At 31.7% G+C, this 20,438-nt stretch overlaps 5 protein-coding genes across 7 annotated transcripts; 2 read left to right on the top strand and 3 right to left on the bottom strand.

The window, feature by feature from the left end:
- Nucleotides 1–235: 235 nt before the first annotated feature.
- Nucleotides 236–8,371, bottom strand: LOC110994741 (RING finger protein unkempt). The gene is made up of 6 exons (XM_022261563.2): nucleotides 8,075–8,371; nucleotides 7,762–7,971; nucleotides 6,647–6,930; nucleotides 6,281–6,381; nucleotides 5,735–5,972; nucleotides 236–4,572 (listed from the first exon to the last, which is right to left on the bottom strand). The coding sequence occupies exons 1-6, from the start codon at nucleotides 8,131–8,133 to the stop codon at nucleotides 3,491–3,493; spliced, it is 1,974 nt and encodes a 657-aa protein (XP_022117255.1). The 5' UTR covers nucleotides 8,134–8,371; the 3' UTR covers nucleotides 236–3,490.
- Nucleotides 8,372–8,942: 571 nt separating this feature from the next.
- LOC110994746 (histone H3.3A) lies at nucleotides 8,943–10,109 on the top strand. 2 transcript variants are annotated; one of them, XM_045631988.1, is made up of 4 exons: nucleotides 8,943–9,093; nucleotides 9,247–9,534; nucleotides 9,629–9,787; nucleotides 9,823–10,109. In XM_045631988.1, exons 2-3 carry the CDS (start codon nucleotides 9,253–9,255, stop codon nucleotides 9,755–9,757), a joined length of 411 nt encoding a protein of 136 aa, XP_045487944.1. In that variant the 5' UTR covers nucleotides 8,943–9,093; nucleotides 9,247–9,252; the 3' UTR covers nucleotides 9,758–9,787; nucleotides 9,823–10,109. The 2 variants fall into 2 exon arrangements, with proteins under 2 accessions (XP_045487944.1, XP_022117261.1); XM_022261569.2 differs by having other exon boundaries at nucleotides 9,629–10,109.
- Nucleotides 10,110–11,903: 1,794 nt separating this feature from the next.
- Nucleotides 11,904–14,043, bottom strand: LOC110994744. Its single transcript, XM_022261567.2, has 4 exons — nucleotides 13,959–14,043; nucleotides 13,635–13,837; nucleotides 13,204–13,460; nucleotides 11,904–11,969 (listed from the first exon to the last, which is right to left on the bottom strand). The coding sequence occupies exons 1-4, from the start codon at nucleotides 14,041–14,043 to the stop codon at nucleotides 11,915–11,917; spliced, it is 600 nt and encodes a 199-aa protein (XP_022117259.1). The 3' UTR covers nucleotides 11,904–11,914.
- A 335-nt stretch (nucleotides 14,044–14,378) lies between these two features.
- Nucleotides 14,379–16,963, top strand: LOC110994743 (UPF0193 protein EVG1 homolog). 2 transcript variants are annotated; one of them, XM_022261565.2, is made up of 5 exons: nucleotides 14,379–14,659; nucleotides 14,871–15,045; nucleotides 15,643–15,800; nucleotides 16,362–16,613; nucleotides 16,763–16,963. In XM_022261565.2, exons 1-5 carry the CDS (start codon nucleotides 14,536–14,538, stop codon nucleotides 16,873–16,875), a joined length of 822 nt encoding a protein of 273 aa, XP_022117257.1. In that variant the 5' UTR covers nucleotides 14,379–14,535; the 3' UTR covers nucleotides 16,876–16,963. The 2 variants fall into 2 exon arrangements, with proteins under 2 accessions (XP_022117257.1, XP_045487943.1); XM_045631987.1 differs by having other exon boundaries at nucleotides 14,535–14,659; nucleotides 14,871–14,974.
- LOC110994742 (ATP-dependent DNA helicase Q1-like) lies at nucleotides 16,920–18,954 on the bottom strand. The gene has a single exon (XM_022261564.2). The coding sequence runs from the start codon at nucleotides 18,842–18,844 to the stop codon at nucleotides 16,964–16,966; it is 1,881 nt and encodes a 626-aa protein (XP_022117256.2). The 5' UTR covers nucleotides 18,845–18,954; the 3' UTR covers nucleotides 16,920–16,963.
- Between the last annotated feature and the right edge of the window lie 1,484 nt (nucleotides 18,955–20,438).

Below are 20,438 nucleotides of genomic sequence, written 5' to 3'. Positions count from 1 at the left end.
CAAAAATAACAGTACTTCTCCACTATTTAATGGATGTTATTATACATATAAACCTTCCTCTTGAATCACTCTATCTATTTAAAAAAACCGCATCAAAATCCGTTGCGTACTTTCAAAGATTTAAGCATACAAAGGGACAGAGAAAGCGACTTTGTTTTATAATATGTAGTGAACATTATTTTCTAATAAATTTTTGACTGACTGAAATTTGTCGTGGAATAAAATAAAACACGTATTATAGTTGAATGGAATTTAAAATTTATTAAACCTACCTAACTATAATAATTATAATCTTCATATCTGTTGCATGTTATCTTATCACATGGATTTGAAAATTATTAGAAATATCTACTATGACAGAGTACAGGTTTTGATTGCATAAATATAAAAGGTTTTAAACATAATTTATTTGATCTCAGCGTGCAAGCGCTATTAGTTAGTCTAATAATTTTACCATTTCTAATTAACAATTATAATTTGAAAAAATTTGTTGGACCTACCTATCTAAGATTAAATAATTGAAAAAATATAGAAAACCTACTATTATGCTTACACAACAAAGGATAATATTTGTATAAAACAATAATAGGTCCTTAAAATTAACATAAAATGCAAACTTTAAAATGTAGCGAAATAACTAAATAATAAAACAAAATAAACCACATCGCACCAGTCAAAAATAAAATCTCAGAATAATTTATAAATAATGCCAGCTAAAAATAAAAAATAATTTAGAATTTATCAAAATAAAATTTACAATCTCTCCATGTGATAGTCAATTCATATAAAAATAAATATAATTCTAATCCACATCTAAACATTAAAGTTCTGACCACTGCAGCGACCCCTACCTTTAAACATTATATGCATTTATAAAGCAATTTTAAACTCCCATGGTAATGGAAATGTTTTTGAGGGCCGAGTAGCTTCAGTGGTCAGCACAAACCAGAAGAACACTAGCGATAATAAGCTACTTAGGCAGACACAGGACACTTTGTTAATCACCACTACACAATCCTACGTTTAAATGCAAGCAAACTTATCCATGCAATTGCCAAATCAGATTATTCGAGTACTTAGGCCTGAAGAGCTTTTTGAAAATACCTTGCCAATTGAATCGTCTCCATGAAAGTAATATATGGCAACATTAATGAGGTCAAATGTCTATAGCTAATTACTTGTTCACTAATGAAACATTATGCTGGTACTATTCTGAGATAAATTTTATCACTACAATAACTTGAATATTGAAGGCGGTTGTGGTCATATTGCTTCCGAATACAATGCACACGCTACACTTAGTATAATTCAATACAATTTGAAAACACTACTTACATCTAAATATATTTCTAAATTAAATTTGTTATTCCTATTACTATAATATGTTGATACAAAAGTTTTTAAAGATATTTTAGTAAGTTCAAAATATAAATATACTTTGTTACGTAGAAAAGTTGAAATAAATTCATATAAAATGCTTTATATATTCCCATATAACCAGAGTACACGTTTTTATACATAAAACAACTGTTGATATTAAAATAGTGAGATACCTACATAGATTTTATTTTATATAAAAGTTAAAAAAAAATATAAATTGCAACATTTGTTAAGTTTACAGAGGAAATAGGTTTCACTGTTCAACTGATACATATGGTCTAGTGAATAAAGTATATTTCTATATACTTTATTCACCAAAAATTCTATGAACAATTTAAAATTCAAGCTCGGATAACAATGCCCAAAAAATACAAAGTTGGGGTCGTTCACCGCAAGGTATATAACAAGGTTTAAATACATCTCCTAGAAGTCACTGCAAATTTATGACATTTGTGAAACTATTAATGTATATGTTTTAAAAAGTCCGCAGAGGTTACTTGCATTTTAAAAGAAGCAAAATGCAAATTTCTTATCATTTGATTTCTATTGTTTTAGGGTCACACCCGATACCAATTAATGTCTTTCAAGTCTTGTATGTTAACATGATTATTTGGTACATTTTAGTCTTACTTATTTCAAGAGTGTCAATTTATAAAATAATTTTTCTATCGCATTTAATAATGTAAAGCTTTTGCTTCCAGTGCTGCTTTCAATAGTTTTCATTCAGTTAATCATTTATATTATAGAAATTGGTTAATAAAGATCTGCTTACTGAGATTTTCTTGTCAGTATTATACCAACCCAATTAATAAACAGTTTGGACAATTACAGAACTCCCTTAAATTCTTCCTTATTCTTTTATATAAAGGAATTAATAAATCAAATTCACTAACTTTTCAGTGATTGAATTAATGCCATTATACTAAATATAAGGGGTTTTAAAGATTTTCTCAATTCATTTGGAATGTTCATATAAAAATGCGTAACTGTTAATGAATGATCTTAGAATAAAAGTTAAAACTTTCCTATTCATATTAAGCGCTTCAACACGTCTTTATAAGAAAATTCAAATGAACACTTTATCAAGATACATCATTTTTTCTAAAAGAAAATTAATATGATTTAAAACATTAAATCCTTCATGAGATTGGTCCATAGATAAAAGAGGTGAATGTTGTGAAAAAAAAACAAGTACATTACAAAACCTTAATAAAAAAGTTTAAAAAATTCAACAAGTTTACCTATAGTATCTAAGATAGTGCAAAATTATTTCAACTGTAATAACTAAAAACTACTCTCATAGTTTAAATATTAGTACAGTCACAATGTAACAATCCTTCCATCAATGACTTTTAGTTATCTATGACTGATGAAACAATTGTCACAGATAATTATGGCTTCCATAGCCATGTACTACAGAAAAGCAAAGATTGAATATTTTGAAATCTAAATTAACACCAAAAGCATTGTGTAACATTAAATTTTAAAAACTGCTACTTTGAACCATGCACTACGGTAAATTTAGTTTTAAGAAAATATTCAAATGCTATATAGGCATTATTATTATAAAATATATAAACCTTACTATTTGCATTTGAATGATACACTAAGATAAACAGATTGCTTTGGTGTAACTTGGTTTATCGCAATATTTCATAGATTCCCCACTATTCCTATGTAAATCTCATATAAAGCCACAATATTTCCAATAATGAGTTACATATTTTAATACATGATAGAAAACTTTGCATATTGTATTTAGTAAATCTATTAGAATTGTCACTTTTATATTAACATCTGTTTAGTATCGCTCGTTCAAATGCATTTTAGTCAGCAGCGGTAAATTTGAAAAACTACTAAATTTTACCAATAAATATTGAAATCTTAACTGTCTACTATAAAATATCTTAAAACCATTAGTCAATACGATATAACTCATCGGTACAGTCAAGTCATATATAAAAATATTGAGAAATTTTGCACTCCAAACACTTACAATTTTGAGACAGTATCGAGTAGAGAGCGACTACTTCTACATCACATGGATAACCGAGTGCATCTGTTGAGTATTATGGTGTTTAATACTACTTCAACCTGCCCGACCTTCGATCTACTGGTGATGCTGGATAGGAGTCTGGCAGTAAGGGCACTCCTTAGCAGTGCCGGCGCAGCTTTCACACAACACATAGTGGTTGCAAGGGGGTAGAGTGACGCTACGGGGCTGCTCTTCGCACACCATACATTTGGTCGCCGTCTCCAGATACAGCGCCTTCTCGATCTCCTCCAAATCAGACCTCACTTGTACTTGGAGCGACTTCAGGGCCGTCAGGGGCAGGCCGCGGAGCTCCCGTCTGCCGGCACGTGTGGTTTCCAGCTCGCGTTTGAGGATCAACGCGTGAGCCAAGGCCTCGTCCCTCTGGCGCTCAGCTAAAGCCGCTTTGCGTTGCGCTTCGTCGGACTCCCTTTGCCAGGCTTCGCAAGCGGAACGGGCCTGCGCGATCCTCTCATCCCAGCGAGCGGCCGCCGCCCTCGAGGCCACCACTTCTTCTCGCAGTCTCGATAACTCGGCCGGGGCCGAGGGCGAAGTCGCCGCGAATTCGAACGCGTTACCCGCCGCCCCGAAACTTCCCGCTTTCATTGGATGCGAGTTGAACAATCTGTCCGTGTCGCTAGCGTAACGGAGAAACGGCGGCAACGGTGATCCTCCGCTGGGTGGGCTGAAGCCTCTGAGAGAAGGTCGCGGAATGTTGACCGGGGCCGATCCACCGAGCAAACCCTCACCATCAGACAGATCACGATCCAGCGAGGCCACCAGATTCAATGGATCATCCAGGTGAATATCGTCAAGTGCGTTTCCGACTACTTCTTGGAGTACCGTGGCGTCGAACGTGGACCGTGGGGGCCACGAGGGTTGGGGCTTCTCATGGTCTTGGTAGGACTGCAGAGCCGTCGTTTGAATGGGACGCGATGGATGTATAGAGCCTCCGCTGGAGGTCGAAGCGCACTCGGAGCCGTCTCCGCTGCCGTTGGTGTGCGGCTGGGGGCTAAGGGGACGGGTGAGGCCTAGGGCTCCGCCAAGCACACCGACGTCATTCTTTTTGTCGTTGGGTAACGCCGAAGAAAGGAGATCGGCGAGATTGGTCCCACACTCCAGTGGAGCACTCATGTCGCGATTTGATGACATATCTTCCGCTGCAATTGCAAAAATTAAGTTATACTTTGGAAACAGTAAAAAAAAAACTAAATTATCATGTATACCTACCATATAACAAATATTGTATATACCACGGGAAAGAATTGTAGTGTCGAAAAAGCTTTAGGCAAAGCTTATGAAAAAGTTGTTTATATAAACAATATTTCATGGTCAAACAAAACATGAACAAAGTAGGAAACGTTAAATTTGTTCACTACATGGTATTTCAGAATAAACTCAGCAACCTTATTACATTTGTGATATTAAAAATATATATATAGGTAATATAAATATTTTAAATTACTTATTAAAGAGTACTTGTTAAAATGTGGATGTATAAGTGGATAGTTAGTGTCTTTACTACTTTATAAGAAAATTGATTTTACCGCAACACAACACATTTTATAATACATTAATCACAAATTTCACAATTATTTAAATTTATACAACCGACTGGACGCTGTGCCGGAAGCCTATGCGCGGATTAACTGGCGTTTTAAATGTCATAACATTAACAGCTGATTTTAGTGTTGCCAGCTCCACCTATTTCCCTTATTGATTTTTATAATTTTTAATAAACAACAATATTCTAATGATAGTATTTCTATATTATTTTAAGATTGGTTGGTTAAGATACATGGCTTTTGAATTTAAAAGATTTTGAAAAATTTATGATAAGATAGAGGACTTCAGTGTTAGAATTCAAAAAATGTTTCTCAAAATCATATACTTTTGTAAGTGAAGTCAAATGATAAAATTTGTATATGTTATATGATAATAAGAAAAAATATATATTTATATGACTGAATCTACATAGTTATGTATGTAATCTCTAATAAACTAAACATAGTTAATAGCATCAATAAAAATCATTTCTAAAGAAAAAATATGGAAATTGAAGGTAAGTTATTGCAGAAATATTGTTTATTCATACTAATCAATCATACAATCAAATTAAAAGTTACATTAGAAGATGTCATTCTATTAAATGTTAGTAATAGTATAAATTAGTATAAACTAATATAGAAGTTACATCTTTACACATATCCTTCAAGTATTATAATTTTCTTGTATCAAAACCAGAAGTTTGATATAAAAATATTTTTTAGTTTGCACACATTTTAACAAAGTAATTTTTGAGTAGATTATATATTTACTTACGTTCAACATGTGCAAAGGCACAGAATAGACCCCGTGGGCAGTAGCCAGCTTGTTGTACATCATTGCATTTAGTTGATTTGTATATCTCGGGATGGAACTGCTGCTCTGTACGAGTGTGGCAGTATCCACACGCATCTCCAGCTTCACAACTGCTAGGTTCTCCCCATTCCTCTCCATGCTTTACATTAGGACATGGTGTGCTACGGTATTTATATTTGCGAGGTGATCTACGTTTATCCTGTTAAAACAAACATTTTATTGATGTAACTGGATTTATTTAGATAAATTAAGTTTAAGTTATTGAAACTTACTTTTTACAATTAGACAAGTATGTAAAATAATTGTTTTGGACAATCAAATCAATGTTAGCCAAATACTTAGTAAGCCATGAACATAAGTAAGAAATATATAAGATAGAAGATGGCACAATATTTTTTTTAGAGACTACAATTATTATATTGTACCTTTAATAACAGCAAATATTATGAAATGGCGTCACTGCCGGATTTTGCTGACAGAAATTAAAAGAAATAAAACAATACTCACTTTACTATTATGATATTGTGGACATGCATACCCTTGTCTACAAAGCCTAGGTGGTCTTTTGCATGGTTCTGTTTTATATGATGATAACACATAATTTGTATCTGAAAAAAAAAGTATTTATAAACATTTGTATTGTATTAACCACTCAAATATTTGTAACTATTTAGTACAAGCACATTGAATAATATTTGTATAATATAGAAGTTACTAATATGATATACACATATAAATGATGTATTACTATGCTGGAGACATTAATGGATTTCATATGTACTTAATTTAATAATTACTGATTAAAAGCAGAAAACATAGAAAGAAGATTGAGTATTTCTTAACTTTAAAATATGTTTACATATATATATATACCTTGCCACTTAGGGTCTTCATTCATCAAATTACGTTCTCTATCTAAAGCATTAGGTGCAGCTGTGTCCCCATCAGTTCCATTGGGATTTTCTAGAGCCTGTAGTTCCCTCATGTCCAACACTGGCGGTCTAAGGTCTGGAGCTCCGTGAGCAAAAGCACAGTGAGCCCCATTCTTCGTACAAAGGCCCCTCGCATCTGTGTCATGGACACACATACAAGTTTTGTAATACCGGAGATGATATCTCCGCTCTGTGTCCCCAGCCGTCCTATGTAAGTATGGACAACTGAAAAAAAAAATTAATTACTTAACTTTAACTGCTACTCTAAACTAAGACAAGAATGAACAAATGTCAATTTCTTCAGTTCTTTTTTTTACTAAATTATTGAAATTATTAATAATGTAGCAAAATCAATATGTATCTTACAAAATTGTTTAAAAATATAACTTGATGGATTTATTACATCTTTTCCTGATTAACCTCTATTAATGAGGGAGTGAAATAACCTAGTGTGTTATTCCAAAATGAACTAGAACTCAGTTAATTTTCTTGCATTTATGTCATTCAAAAGCCTTTTTATAAAGTTAACATTATTAGCAATAACCATAATGTTAAATAACTTTTCAAGTATGTTTAAAACTAAAGCAGAAAATGTTTATTCATTTAACATATCTCCTATGAGTTGCATTGTTTGACTTGTTAATAGCTAGATACATTTTTAAGGAACTGTTTAATTATAATCACTTTCCAATTAATATTGTAACCATTGTTTTTTAATCATATTATCAAAACATAAAATAAAGCTTTAAACAGCTTTGAAATACTATGCTTTTATTAATATTTATGTTAAGGACAATGGGCTATAAAGATTATATTCAACCAAGTACAAAAGAATGTTTCCTCTTGAGAAAACAAGATGTTGATTCGTCTACACAATTTGGTAGTATAACACTCACTTTAATATTAGTAAACAATTTTTTTATAGAAGTGAAAGTTTCCAATTTAATGTAAACTACACATATTGTAGAGCAAATGTACTAAGTCCAATAACAATCGTAAATAAATATTTGTGTATTTTTATGTTTACGATAAAACAAAGCGTCTGAAAGTACTTACTCGTCACCATCCTCGCAAATTCCCGAAGTCTCGTTGTATTTAGTACAATAATTGTCTGCGCTATAATTAAACGATCCATCCCGCTTACGTACAGGCCTTCTACGTCTTTGATTATTAAAATGCCAGTGGAAACATGTAAAAGGTCTATGTTGTGTACATTTATGTTGTAGGAACAACGGGCACTGTTCCACACGGAATTCCTTTAGATATCTGGAAAACGAAACCACTGATGTAAGCGAATCGCACATCACTGCAAACTTAATCACAAGTACTTTTATTTCGAAAAGTTATTGAGACTGAAACAAGTAATTACTTATAATGATTTGGTTTTTCTGTTTGAGCTGTCAACAAAGGCTTAGATTCCGACGGCATTTTGGTGAACTATTATTGCGCCTCTCGCGTCGCGCAGGGCACGCTCACCGATGACCAATTAACATTCAATAAAATAAGATCACGTGATTACAAATATTTTAGAAAGTCCAAACTTTATTTATTGAAAACAAAAACTTCTACGTTAAAGTAGTACAAAACATTTGATCATGACCTTGAACTTAAAAAAATAATTTAGCATCGTGTTGATCAATGTAATTCCTAAATATCTCCTAAAAACATCGTATTATAGTAGTCTATGCTTAAAAACTTTGAACTTTAGAGACGCGGCAGATTATTTACACTCTGTAGTCTGTACTTGTGTAGTGATTTAAAATTTTATTTTTATTAAAATTCTTGTACTTTAAGCATAAAAAATCACGCAGTACCCATTCCTTAAGAAAATTAAAACCTTAAAGCATCTTATAAACGTCATCAAGAGACCAATGTCAGACATATGTTTAATGTTATCTATTTTACTCTTTCACTCCAATGATTCCCTCCATGCCAAATTGAAATAAAAAATAGGTCACACTTGTACAAATTTATAAGTCAAACCTGAAAATTGGAGATACTTACTACATAACATATTCATCATAACATATTTATGTATATTCGTGACTATTTATTCTTTAATATAATTATCGTTTGATAAAAATATGGATTATAATTTATAGCTCATATTTTATATGAGGTAACATTAAAAATGTCAAGATTCATACAACTTTTACCCAATCACAACACTGGAATTTATTTAGGTGTCCAATAGTATTCGGTAAATTTAGACCAATGATTGTTCACTATTATTAAAAACCTTAACCAATCCAATTTCAGACACTAAGCGTCGCTGGTCGCCCGCCATTCTCTCGTCGCCATATTGAAGTTTTACTTAAGCATATAAGCGCTGCCTTGTGCGTTAAATCGATATAAATTAATATATTTTTACTTAATCACTTGAAAAAGGTACGAATAATGTTTATTATTGCACAATATATAAGTTTAACTTAAATATTCTAACTCTTTCTTTGTGATCATTATTGTTTTGATTATTGTTCTCAATCAGTGTCGCAACCGTTTATGTTTACTGTTTTACTTATAGCAGTTTATTTTTTTCAGTAAATAATGGCTCGTACAAAGCAAACAGCCCGTAAATCCACAGGAGGTAAAGCACCTCGTAAACAGTTGGCGACAAAAGCGGCGCGAAAATCAGCGCCCAGCACTGGGGGGGTCAAGAAGCCCCATCGTTACCGCCCTGGTACAGTCGCTCTACGTGAAATCCGTCGTTACCAGAAATCTACCGAATTGCTCATTCGTAAACTGCCATTCCAGCGACTTGTAAGAGAAATCGCTCAAGATTTCAAGACTGACCTTCGTTTCCAGTCTGCCGCTATTGGTGCTCTTCAGGTAAAGATGTAACACAATATTAACTTTTTATAACAAAATTTGTAGACTTAATTATTTTTCTTACTTATTGTATTTAATATTATCTTTATTGCAGGAAGCCAGTGAAGCATACCTTGTTGGTCTCTTTGAAGATACTAACTTGTGCGCCATCCATGCTAAACGTGTGACTATCATGCCTAAAGACATCCAGTTGGCCAGACGAATTCGTGGAGAACGTGCTTAAATTAAGATTAGTTTACTTTATTATAAATTATTTGTAATTCAAATAGACATAATATCTAACATTTTTTGTATGTTCACAGTTTCTTCACCTTAAGCATTGTAATCATTGTAATTATAAGGCGTCAGAACTGATTTTTTTTAATATTGTGGTTGTAAAATGTAAGTTAGATTATGTACAAGATACCAATTTAGGTGACTGTATGCTTTTTATTGTCATCTTGTACTAACAAAATGTTTAGTGATTTGTGTTAGTAAATGGATAATGTTGATAAGTATTCAAGAAGAAACAAAATTGTATGCACTTCGGATGAGTAAGATACTTGGTGTTAAATAAATATAATTTTAGTCTTACATTTAAATGTTTTTATAATTAAAACTCCCAATTTTTTAAACTATTTATTGACTAGTACTATCAAAGTGGCATCTAATCTTGGTCATGCTAGACTCTAGAGGGTGTGTTCGGCCATTTTAAATCTATATTTTATGTAATCTCTTAATATTAATCATTTTTTTATTATAAACAGAAATCTATTGGTGCATCACTGATTTCCATGAAGAACCACATGGTTGATTGTCAATATTCCACTGAGCCTGCATACAATGGTGGAATTAAAAATAAAACAAAAAATTAAAGTTTCCTATATTATATTTAATACATTATCTACAATAAATGGTCTTATTTACTAAGCAATGGCTAGACTTTTTTCATTCTCTTCAATTTCTTTAAGACGTTGCTCAATTTCTGCTACACTCTTACCATTTTCTTTGTTGAAGCGGTAACTAAGTAATAATTGCTGTTTTTCTAGTCCATGTACTCTATCATATAATGTTTTTTCAAACTCTGTATCTATGTCACTTTCTTCTCTAAATACACAAAAATAAAGTAGAAATACAGCAACACTGCCTACCACACTGTATGGCTGATACCAGGGCATTTTCAAGTTATGTTTATTAATAATCGGCATTATCCTAGACTTTGAAGCCGCACTAGTGGTAAATTTAATTGGAGCATTTTCATTCAAACCATCAGGTATCTTGCTATAAAACTTTTTGTTGTAGGTTCTTATAAAACCCCTGAAAAAAATTATCTATTTTTAGTGAAGTTAACTCCATGCCACTTAATTTAACATCTAGAAAAATAAGTGTACAATTAAATGTCAGTAGAATACTGTGAACATTTGCTGTGCTCCAACCCTCATCCCAAGTATGATTGCATAATTAAATGAAATAGTATTTAAAAGATGATTCACAATCCTTATAACTACCCACCACTGACATGATTATTCTACATATTATGTTCTATGTATCTATTATTCTAACCACAACTTTATCATCTACAAAATCTTTTCATGATTTTGAACTTGAAGATGCAAAAAAATAATAAGACCTGAAGATTTGAATTATGCCGTGGATCTACACAAGTGTAAAACCATGAGACAAATCGATGATCGATTAAATGGAAACTATTTAACTAAACTCTAAAATTTTAATACTCTGTATTAAGTACCTGATCTGAAGAATAGATCTATTCATGATGTTACTTATTGTAATCGTCTAATATTTAGAAAACAACTTCATTTTTCTTCATTGAAATCAGAACCTCGATTTTTAATTGAATAATATTTGATAATTGATAGTTAAAAAATGACAATGATGTACTACATTAGTGATGTGCTAACTGTCATTTTGATTAGCTAACTCGGTCATATCTTGAAAAGTGACGAATCTCGGAAGATAAACGATTCAATATTCATAGTTAAACTTGTGATAGTTTTATTGAACTTTAATAACGATAATTTTGTATTTTTTTATATATTATAAAATTGTGAAATATATATACTAAATAACGTTATTCGTTATAACAAAACTTTCTCTATAACTAAAAAACTGCTCGGTCCCTTAAAATTCGTTATGAAGATGTTACACTGTATTTCATTAATAAAGTATTTTCTTATTTCACATAATGTGGCAATGGGAGTATTCAAATCAATTATTGAAGTATTTCAATATTTTAAGTAAACAAATATATCTGCAAAAAGTATTGTTCACAGAAAAAATATATATACATATATATTCTATAATATATATGTATGTTCTCCTAGTTCCGTAAATTAATTTATTTTGTACAAACATAGGACTTACACTATTGTCCTTTAAATTAATTTCTTAGACTTGCAACCTTTTCATCAAGGTACCGTAGTGCATTTTTGATTCTAAAAAGGACAAAAGTGAATTAATGTATTATCTGAACAACAAAAAAAACAATTATACTAAGAATTATTATTATTATAATTATTAATTATTATTACGTTACCCAAATTTGGCTATTATTAGGGTATGTAGGTCTACGTCTGTATGCCGGGGTGCGATCATGGTGCAAGTAATTAGTCTGGTGGGCCGAAACAAGGTGTAATTTTTCAACTAGTGAGCTTGAATTATTTATATCTGGGATTGTATCATGCAATAGCACTATCTAGTTTATTTTCGTCGTGTCTAAAATGTCAACTTCAAAACTGGCTACTGGCGCGTCAATTTAAAGCTTATTATGCTTAAAGTATATGATTTTTTATAAAATATGAATCTATTCTTTCTTGTACTGTCTAACTACGTGATCAACCCGAGCATCTGCATTCATTAATACTTTTAACAGAGATATGTATTTTGTATAGATACATTTCAGGTGACACCTTGAAAGTGTTTAAACTGACACGCCTAACAAAACCAAGCTTAGCTCCGTCAACCATTACTTAGGACATACAATATGGTAATTATTTGTAACTATAACACAACACAGAATAAACTTATAAGACTATAATTTATTTTGTTTTTGTTCTAGTAAATTTTAAATAAAAATAAAATACGTTTATTTTTGAACATAAGATCATCATGATATCACTTATTCCACGTCATTAAATTCGAACCTGTTGGCATCCCATTATTGGGTTTATTTTGAAGTATTAATCGATTTTCTATTTTTACTAGAATTATTACAAAGTTTATTCATCATTTTTTTCTTCATCGGAGAATTATACTGTTTATATCAAAAAGAATTGCAGGGGACAGAGGACCTAATATCGATCCTTGAGGAACTCCATAAATTATTTATCTATACATAGACTTTACTAAAAACGAAAGCCTCCGTAATATGAAAAGAGTCGATACGTTTCAGTCAAAACTTAAGTATGAGAAATCATCCTAGGTAGGCTCAAGGTAAGTAGCCCTTAACCATATAAATAAATAAATGTTTGAATATAATATCCTTGATATTTAAGTTATGATATATTATAATAAGGTTTTATTTACGTTTTAACTGACATCCATTTATACTGTTTTAAAATAAAACTGTGGCCATAGGTCAGAATATGATCAGTCTGTCAGATACTGAGAAACAATGTACTTATCCATTGTCTGATCTATGACCACAGAAATTTCATGTTCAGTAATTACCGAACGAATTCGCTCCCAGCGTCTGGTTCAGCGAGTAAGCGGTTTCGCTCTGCTAAAGCTTTCTCCCGTCTTTCAATTGCAGTTTGCAATCTACCTTCATTAGAAAATATCTCTTTTTCTGGTGTGTTATTTCGTACTATGGGTTCAGTGCAGACTGGTTTTATTAAAAGTGCCCAAACATCGTATTCATCTGAAGTTTGCTTCACCGCTTCGCAATAGGACGATCGAATTTCCCATACGTTAGAAATATTGTTATTCTAGAAAATATACTATAGTAAAGATTAATAATGAAAATTGATGTTGGTTTTTTTACAGATCAACAAGGATAGCAATGTTCAGCTACGACCCCGCTTCGTCGACAAATACTGGCGCTTACGATTGCATTTCACAAATGACAATTTATGAAATAATTATATGATTGCAATACTTACTATGTCCCGTTTTAAACCTTCAAGTTCCTTTTTTAAAGATTCGACTTCAGACTTAATAGCTTTATTTTTTATTTTCTCTACCTCTATCTGCGACGCCAGTTTTAGTATCCTTTCATTTAAAGCCTTCTCCTCATCGTGCAGTTTCTCTTTTAGCGTCAATGTATCGCGAATACTTCGTTGAAGTGATGTAATATTAGTTTCATCTGACAAATTTAAGATGAAGTGATGTAATATTAGTTTCATCTGACAAATTTAAGAGCTTTTTTTTATGTGTAACAAATAAACGGTTTTGTATATTTAATTAAATTCAGTAAATGTACTCACACTCTCTTTTTTCTTTTAATTTTGCTTCTTGCTCTTGTTCCTGCAGCTTAATTTTTTCAATTGTTGATAGCATTGAATCCGTCATATTAAAAAAAATGCAGCTTATGTTTTACTATTTTGTTCATATAAATATATAACAATGTGGATATAATATTATATTAGTATAATTAAATTATAACGAGAATGGTAAAATTATTCTACATAATTTCCCGCCAGTTTTCAAACTATAAATTTGTAAGAAATTGTCCATAGGATAAGAATTGAGTAGGCACACTGTATATTCTGTGAACGCTTTCTTTATTAATTTTAATTGCCTTCCGGCCAGGCTAAATTCTGAAGAGCTTGTTTTTTGTATTATTCGTTTTATAGATAATTTAAATTCAATTTCAAATTTAAAGAACAACCTTTGATAAAATATCACTAAAATAATAATTAAGGACTGTTTAATTAATTTTAGTTTAAATGTTACTGTGGTTACAAATGACATTAGTTGGTTTCGTATCCCGGGAGATTTAAATATTGTTTATTATCCCTATTGCTGAACAATATTGTCTTATATACTTGTCAGATGTAAAATATGGAAACCCCTGATGCAAACGGATTTGTTAATGTCTTATGGCCTAGCAAAAGTGTTCCACATGGAGGAATTTTTCATACTAGAGTTGTGGAACCATCACGGGCTCAACAAACATTCTTAAAAGGTAATTTTGTAAGATGCTGTTGTTGAAGTTTTGTAATAAAAACAGCTCTTATATATAGTTTTAACAATAAGTTAATCATAGTGCTATTCATACTAAGATATAAAAATTTACCCAATCACCTTTATATTCATTACTTTCAAATATAAATATGTATGTATTTAGATTAGATAAATTCGTTATTTATACAATAACGTTAACATATTTATTTTAGTTTTGCTTGAGGAATCAAGGTTAAGCATTGCTCAACGTAAAAAGTCAGAGCTCGGGCTTCGCCAGTATGAGAAAAAAGAAAACCATCAAGTGGACATTCCCATGGTACGGCCACGAACTTCGCGACGCCGATCCCTGTCAGCTATACGGGAATCTGGAATTTTGGACGCAGAAGAGTTAGCAGTATTCCTTTTCATTCATCTATATTAATATTATTAAGAGGAAACATTGTGTTTTTGTATGTATGTTTGTTATGTTTTCACACAAAAAATACTGGACCAATTTCAGTAATGATTTCACCATTAGAAAGTGGCATCTTCACTAATTGACATAGGCTATATTAGTAGAGTATTTTTAAATTTACTAATTTCGGACATTCTACGTAAATTTTGTTACGAATTTAAAAATCTGTTAAATTTATATTGTAAAATAAAAACTGGACTTATATTGATTAGATTATATATGTAAGTGTGTATCTAATAATCTGTAAAAAAAATTAAGAACTAAGAAAACGAAGTAAAATAAACCTTTTATGATAACAGATACCTAGTTCTTTAACTTTGTAGATTTTTCACTACTACGCGAGTAAAAGCGCGGGGCATTGCTATTTACCTATAATTTTTCCAAGGACGAACATTGCTTAAAATCGTATGAAGTTTCAAAATTATTAAGAAGTTTTAAATTTTTATGCGAAACAGTTTAGTCATAGTAGATATTAGGTAAAATCTAATTAAAAAAATATTGACACACAATAACTAAAGAAACGTTTCTAGGTATCGCCCCTTAAAGCGAGGGGAGGACCGCGAAAAACTAAAGGATCGTCTTGCAAAGGTCATGGCATATGGAGAGCAAGAGCAGAAACCACCACCAGCCCCGCACCGTGCGAAGTCACCTCCAAAACTGCCCACAAAAAAGGAAATGTGGCATGATTGTAAAAACTTAAAAATAATTACGAATATTTTCGACTTTCTCTCATCTTGTCATCTTTCGAAATCTTATACATATATAAAATTCTTGTGTCACGGGGTTAGTAACCGAACTCCTCCGAAACGGCTCGACCGATTCTCATGAAATTTTGTGTGCGTATTGGGTAGGTTTGAGAATCGAACAACATCTATTTCTCATCCCCCTAAATGTTAAGGGTGGTCCACCCCTAAATTTTTTTATTTATTTTTTAGACAAAATTTTTCGTTTTTATTTTTTTACGATACAAAAATACATGCAACCCTAAATTTTCACCCCTCTACAATCACCCCATATGTTTTTTTTGTTAATTATAAACTTTAATTTTTTGGCACAAAAACAGGGCAAAACAACGTTTGCCGGATCAGCTAGTAATATATAAAATTTTAAATGTAAAAGTTAATATAATAAATGCTATGATTACTTATATATATATTATGAGAAATAAGCTATGGTTGTTGGTGGTGAGTTTATTATATCAAATCTAACACCTTAGTTTACAGTACGTGTATCCATTACTTGTTTTCAGTAATGACACAAATAAGGGAAAGAGCTGAGTGGTTAGCCGAAATGGAGGACTTGGGTCATGGAGCACCACATCGTGAACTTATCCAGGACCAGATAGCTGAAAGGCTCCGAGCCCTAGATGCACTTGGCTTGGATGAACCTGCCTCTGCAAGGTCTAAAGGTTCTGGGTTTAGTGTGCTTCCAAGTGTGAGATCCAAAGATAGTGGTAGAAGAGAAACAGCAAGGGAAAGCGCTGGATCAAAGCATAGTTCTGGTAAGTAAGAGTCAATTATCTCAAATTAAATATAGCTAATTTATAATAAAGAATTTTATTAAATAAAAATAGAGATACACTTTTTGAAAGTAAACCTTTGTATAATTAAAAACTTTTTTAATGGCAGTTATGTAATGCTTTTATTTCAGTGAGATCGAAGCAATCAACAAAAAGTTTTGTTAAAAAACCATTTAATGAAGAGAATGTCATGTGCTATAAAAAGCTACCTACACTACAATATTCACCAAGACGTAGGGTATAAATGGAGATATTTTTTTGCAAAATTTCTGTATTATTTCATGTATTAGGAAACTGGACTAGACAAATAAAATAAAATTTCAGAGAAACTATTAAGTGTTATTTTTCATCAGCTTCGATTTTTTATTGTTTTTTTCAGTAGAAGATGGTCGTTTTACAGATTTTGTTACCTCATCTGTGCATAAATCTTTTGGTGCTGCTTTGTCTATTTCAAATTTAGTGTATTTTCTAACAGGCATTTTCAAAGTGAAAGTGTTATCATAGACTGCCATCATATTTGGACCTTTTTTTAAATAAACAATAGTTGAATATGCAGTATAATGAAAATCTTCAGTAAGGTAACCTTCTACTAATAAATATGCAATAACATCTTCAGCAAAAATTCTTGAAAATGAAGGTTCTTTTCCTTTATGTCGTAATGGAACAGGTCCCTTTAAGAACCAAGCGTCAAGAAGTTTTTGAGCTGTTAGTTTAATATCTTGCTTTAATGCATTATCTAAAATATTAGCTAAAGTCTGGCAGTGTGATTCAAGGTTTATCTCTTTTGTATTTCCAATTCCACTCATGCAAACATCACACATTTTATTACAATCAGAATCACCCCAGTCTTCATCAAAATGTTTTGCAATCAGTTCTCTTCTACATAAATGTCCATTTAAACAGTATTTTACCATACCATACAAGAAATCCATGCTATCAACAGACGAAAATACCATTGCACTGACTTTAAAAATGTCTTGCATACGGTATAAAGTTACACATTCTGCTCTCAGGCCATCCCTGCCAGCTCTACCACTCTCTTGATAGTAATTCTCCATAGATTTACTTAAAGTATGATGAATAACAAATCTGACATCAGGTTTATCTATACCCATGCCAAATGCTACTGTAGCAACTATAGCCTGATATGTATTTTCATGCCACTTCATGTGTACTTTAGATCTTGCCTCTGCTTCCATATTAGCATGATAACAGCCAACCTTCAGACCCGCTTTTCTTAATCCATTGGCAATCTCTTCAGCATCCTTAATACTATTTGTATAAATGATACCACTTTCATCTTTATATCTACACTTCAAAAGATTTTCAAGTATATTTAGACATTCATCATTTGATGTTGGTTTTTCTAATATTTTGTAGAATAAATTAGGTCTATTAAAAGTAGACTTTATTATAAGACATCCCTGAATGTTAAGAATTTTTTGCACATCATTTATAACATGCGCTGTAGCTGTTGCTGTTAAGCCTAATATAGGTATGCCTGGAAACATATTTGACAATATTCCTAGATATTTGTAATCTGGTCGAAAATCATGTCCCCAATGAGAACAGCAATGGACTTCATCAATAGCTATCCTTTGTAATCTGCCATAAGAAAAACATTTTTGTAAATTGGCCATAAATCTCTTACTCTTAGCTAATCTTTCTGGTGTTACATAAAGTAATTTGATGTCAGAATTTTTATCCTTTAATGCATTAAGAGCAGCATTAGTTTCTTCTTTCGGACTAGTACTGGTCATAAGCATAGCAGGAATATCTTTATTTTTTAAAGACCGTACTTGATCTTCCATTAAGGATACCAAAGGTGATATAACTATTGTTAAACCTTGCTCAACTAAAGCTGGCAGTTGGTAACACAAACTTTTACCAGCACCTGTAGGCATAACAACTATCGCATGTTGTCGCGATAAAGTAGAATTGATGGCACTCAATTGCTTAGGTCTGAATGTGGTAATCTTAAATGTTGTTTTTAAAGTAGAGTCCACTTTTTCTGACCATTCGTAATTAGTACCTGCCCAATCTACTTGTGCTAAGGTGTCAGATTTTAATTTGTTTAGTGCCTTTTTTAGTTCGGTTTTCTTTTCATGTAGTTGACGCTGTTTCGTTCTCCATTTTTCCATCTCTGTTTCTACTTTAAATAATTCCTTTTCGACATTTTTAATCTCATATTCTAATTCTTCTGCAGAAGCCATGGTTTACACAAATCTTAATAAAACGTCTAAATTAACATAAGATTTTTAGTAATTGCTTTAAACATTATAATTATTTTTATTTGTACACTCGCGCCTTGCAAGTTACAAGTTACAACTACTATGTAGTATGTATATGAATGAAACATTCTCTATGCTCTCATTAATCTTTGCCACAGTCCACAGATATCTGATATTGTAGTGAATAGTGAACACAAATATATTTTTGTTTTACTAAACTTAATATTAATACTTGTAGTCTGGAGATATTCAATGCTATATTTTTTTCAGATTATTCACTACACACATTACATTCTTATAATTTTAAACCTTAAAACATTAAATTATATTAAATGGCTTCTGAAATGAAGAAAAAATTGCTTTTTCACTTTTATGCTATAGAGATTTTTTTAGAAAAAGGATAAAAATTTTAAATATTTGAAACACGATTAGAATTAAGTAAAAACTCGTCAAGCGATGAACTTTGTTAAAAATCATTCAATATTTATTAAACAAAGTTTTGTTTTGTTGTTTCTTATGACTTTTAACGTCAAACTAAAAGAGAAGCAGGTACAACATAATATGTAGGCCAATAATAAGAAAAGGGCCTTCGACACTGATATTAACTCGAATCAAAGTTCACGGGAAGTAAATAAGGATATAATCTATTAACGATAATTTGGTTCACGTGAAGGAAGATGAAAGTAGTCTTATTTAAATTTTCAAACATGCGCGTTGTATTTTTGTTATGTTTTTTATCGTAAGTAATATTATATTATTCAAAGTAATTGAAATAGTAAAAGGAGACGTAAATGTTTTTTTTCGTCAGGCTTCTTGTTTTAGCTTTTGCTAGTACTGCAGTTCTTATCCTTGCTCGTGGAGGCTCAAAAGGAGTTCACTTAAAGAATCTACGTGATGTTGGCGGGAAAACATTGCTATCAAGAGCTATATTTGCTGCAAAACATGCTCAACTCAAAGATATAACTATATCTACCGATAATCCTTTGATTGCATTAGAGGCATTGAAGAGTAAGTACAGAGAGACTAACTGTTATTGCAAAACAATTGTTAAAAAATTTAATATGTGTAAAATACCATAGCAATTTTGATTTGCAGACGGTGCTAGTGTTTTTAAAAGAAGTTACGTAACTGCGACTGATTGGGCGCCGTCTATTTGGGGTGTTCAAGAGTTTTTGTCTCAAAGGCCTGAAATAGCTGTTTTAGTTTTACTTCAAGCTACATCCCCCTTTACGAAGCCGGAACATTTGAAGCTTTCACTAAAAAAACTTGATAAACCGAAGCCTTATGATTGCATCTTCAGTGTGACAAGGTAATAAAATACAATAACGACTGTTTAAGTTTGTTTAAGGTCAATTATTAAGTAAGATATTTATATCTATTTTGAAATGAGTATTGAAAAAATCTGTGTGACCTATAAACTTATTAATCAGGCCTATCAGGCTCAATACGAAAATGTAATTCTTCCTTCTAGAAGCTTCAAGTTACGTTGGAATTTGAGTGGTTCCAGTGTTTATCCAATTAACTTTAACTATAAATTACGACCTAGGAGACAGGATTGGAGTGGAGAATTTACAGA

This window comes from Pieris rapae, chromosome 17 (assembly GCF_905147795.1).
Source record: "Pieris rapae chromosome 17, ilPieRapa1.1, whole genome shotgun sequence".
In the NCBI taxonomy this organism is placed as follows: Eukaryota; Metazoa; Arthropoda; class Insecta; order Lepidoptera; family Pieridae; genus Pieris; species Pieris rapae.
Note: the sequence above shows the minus strand (reverse complement) of the source record. Positions and strands in the feature narration are given on the sequence as shown.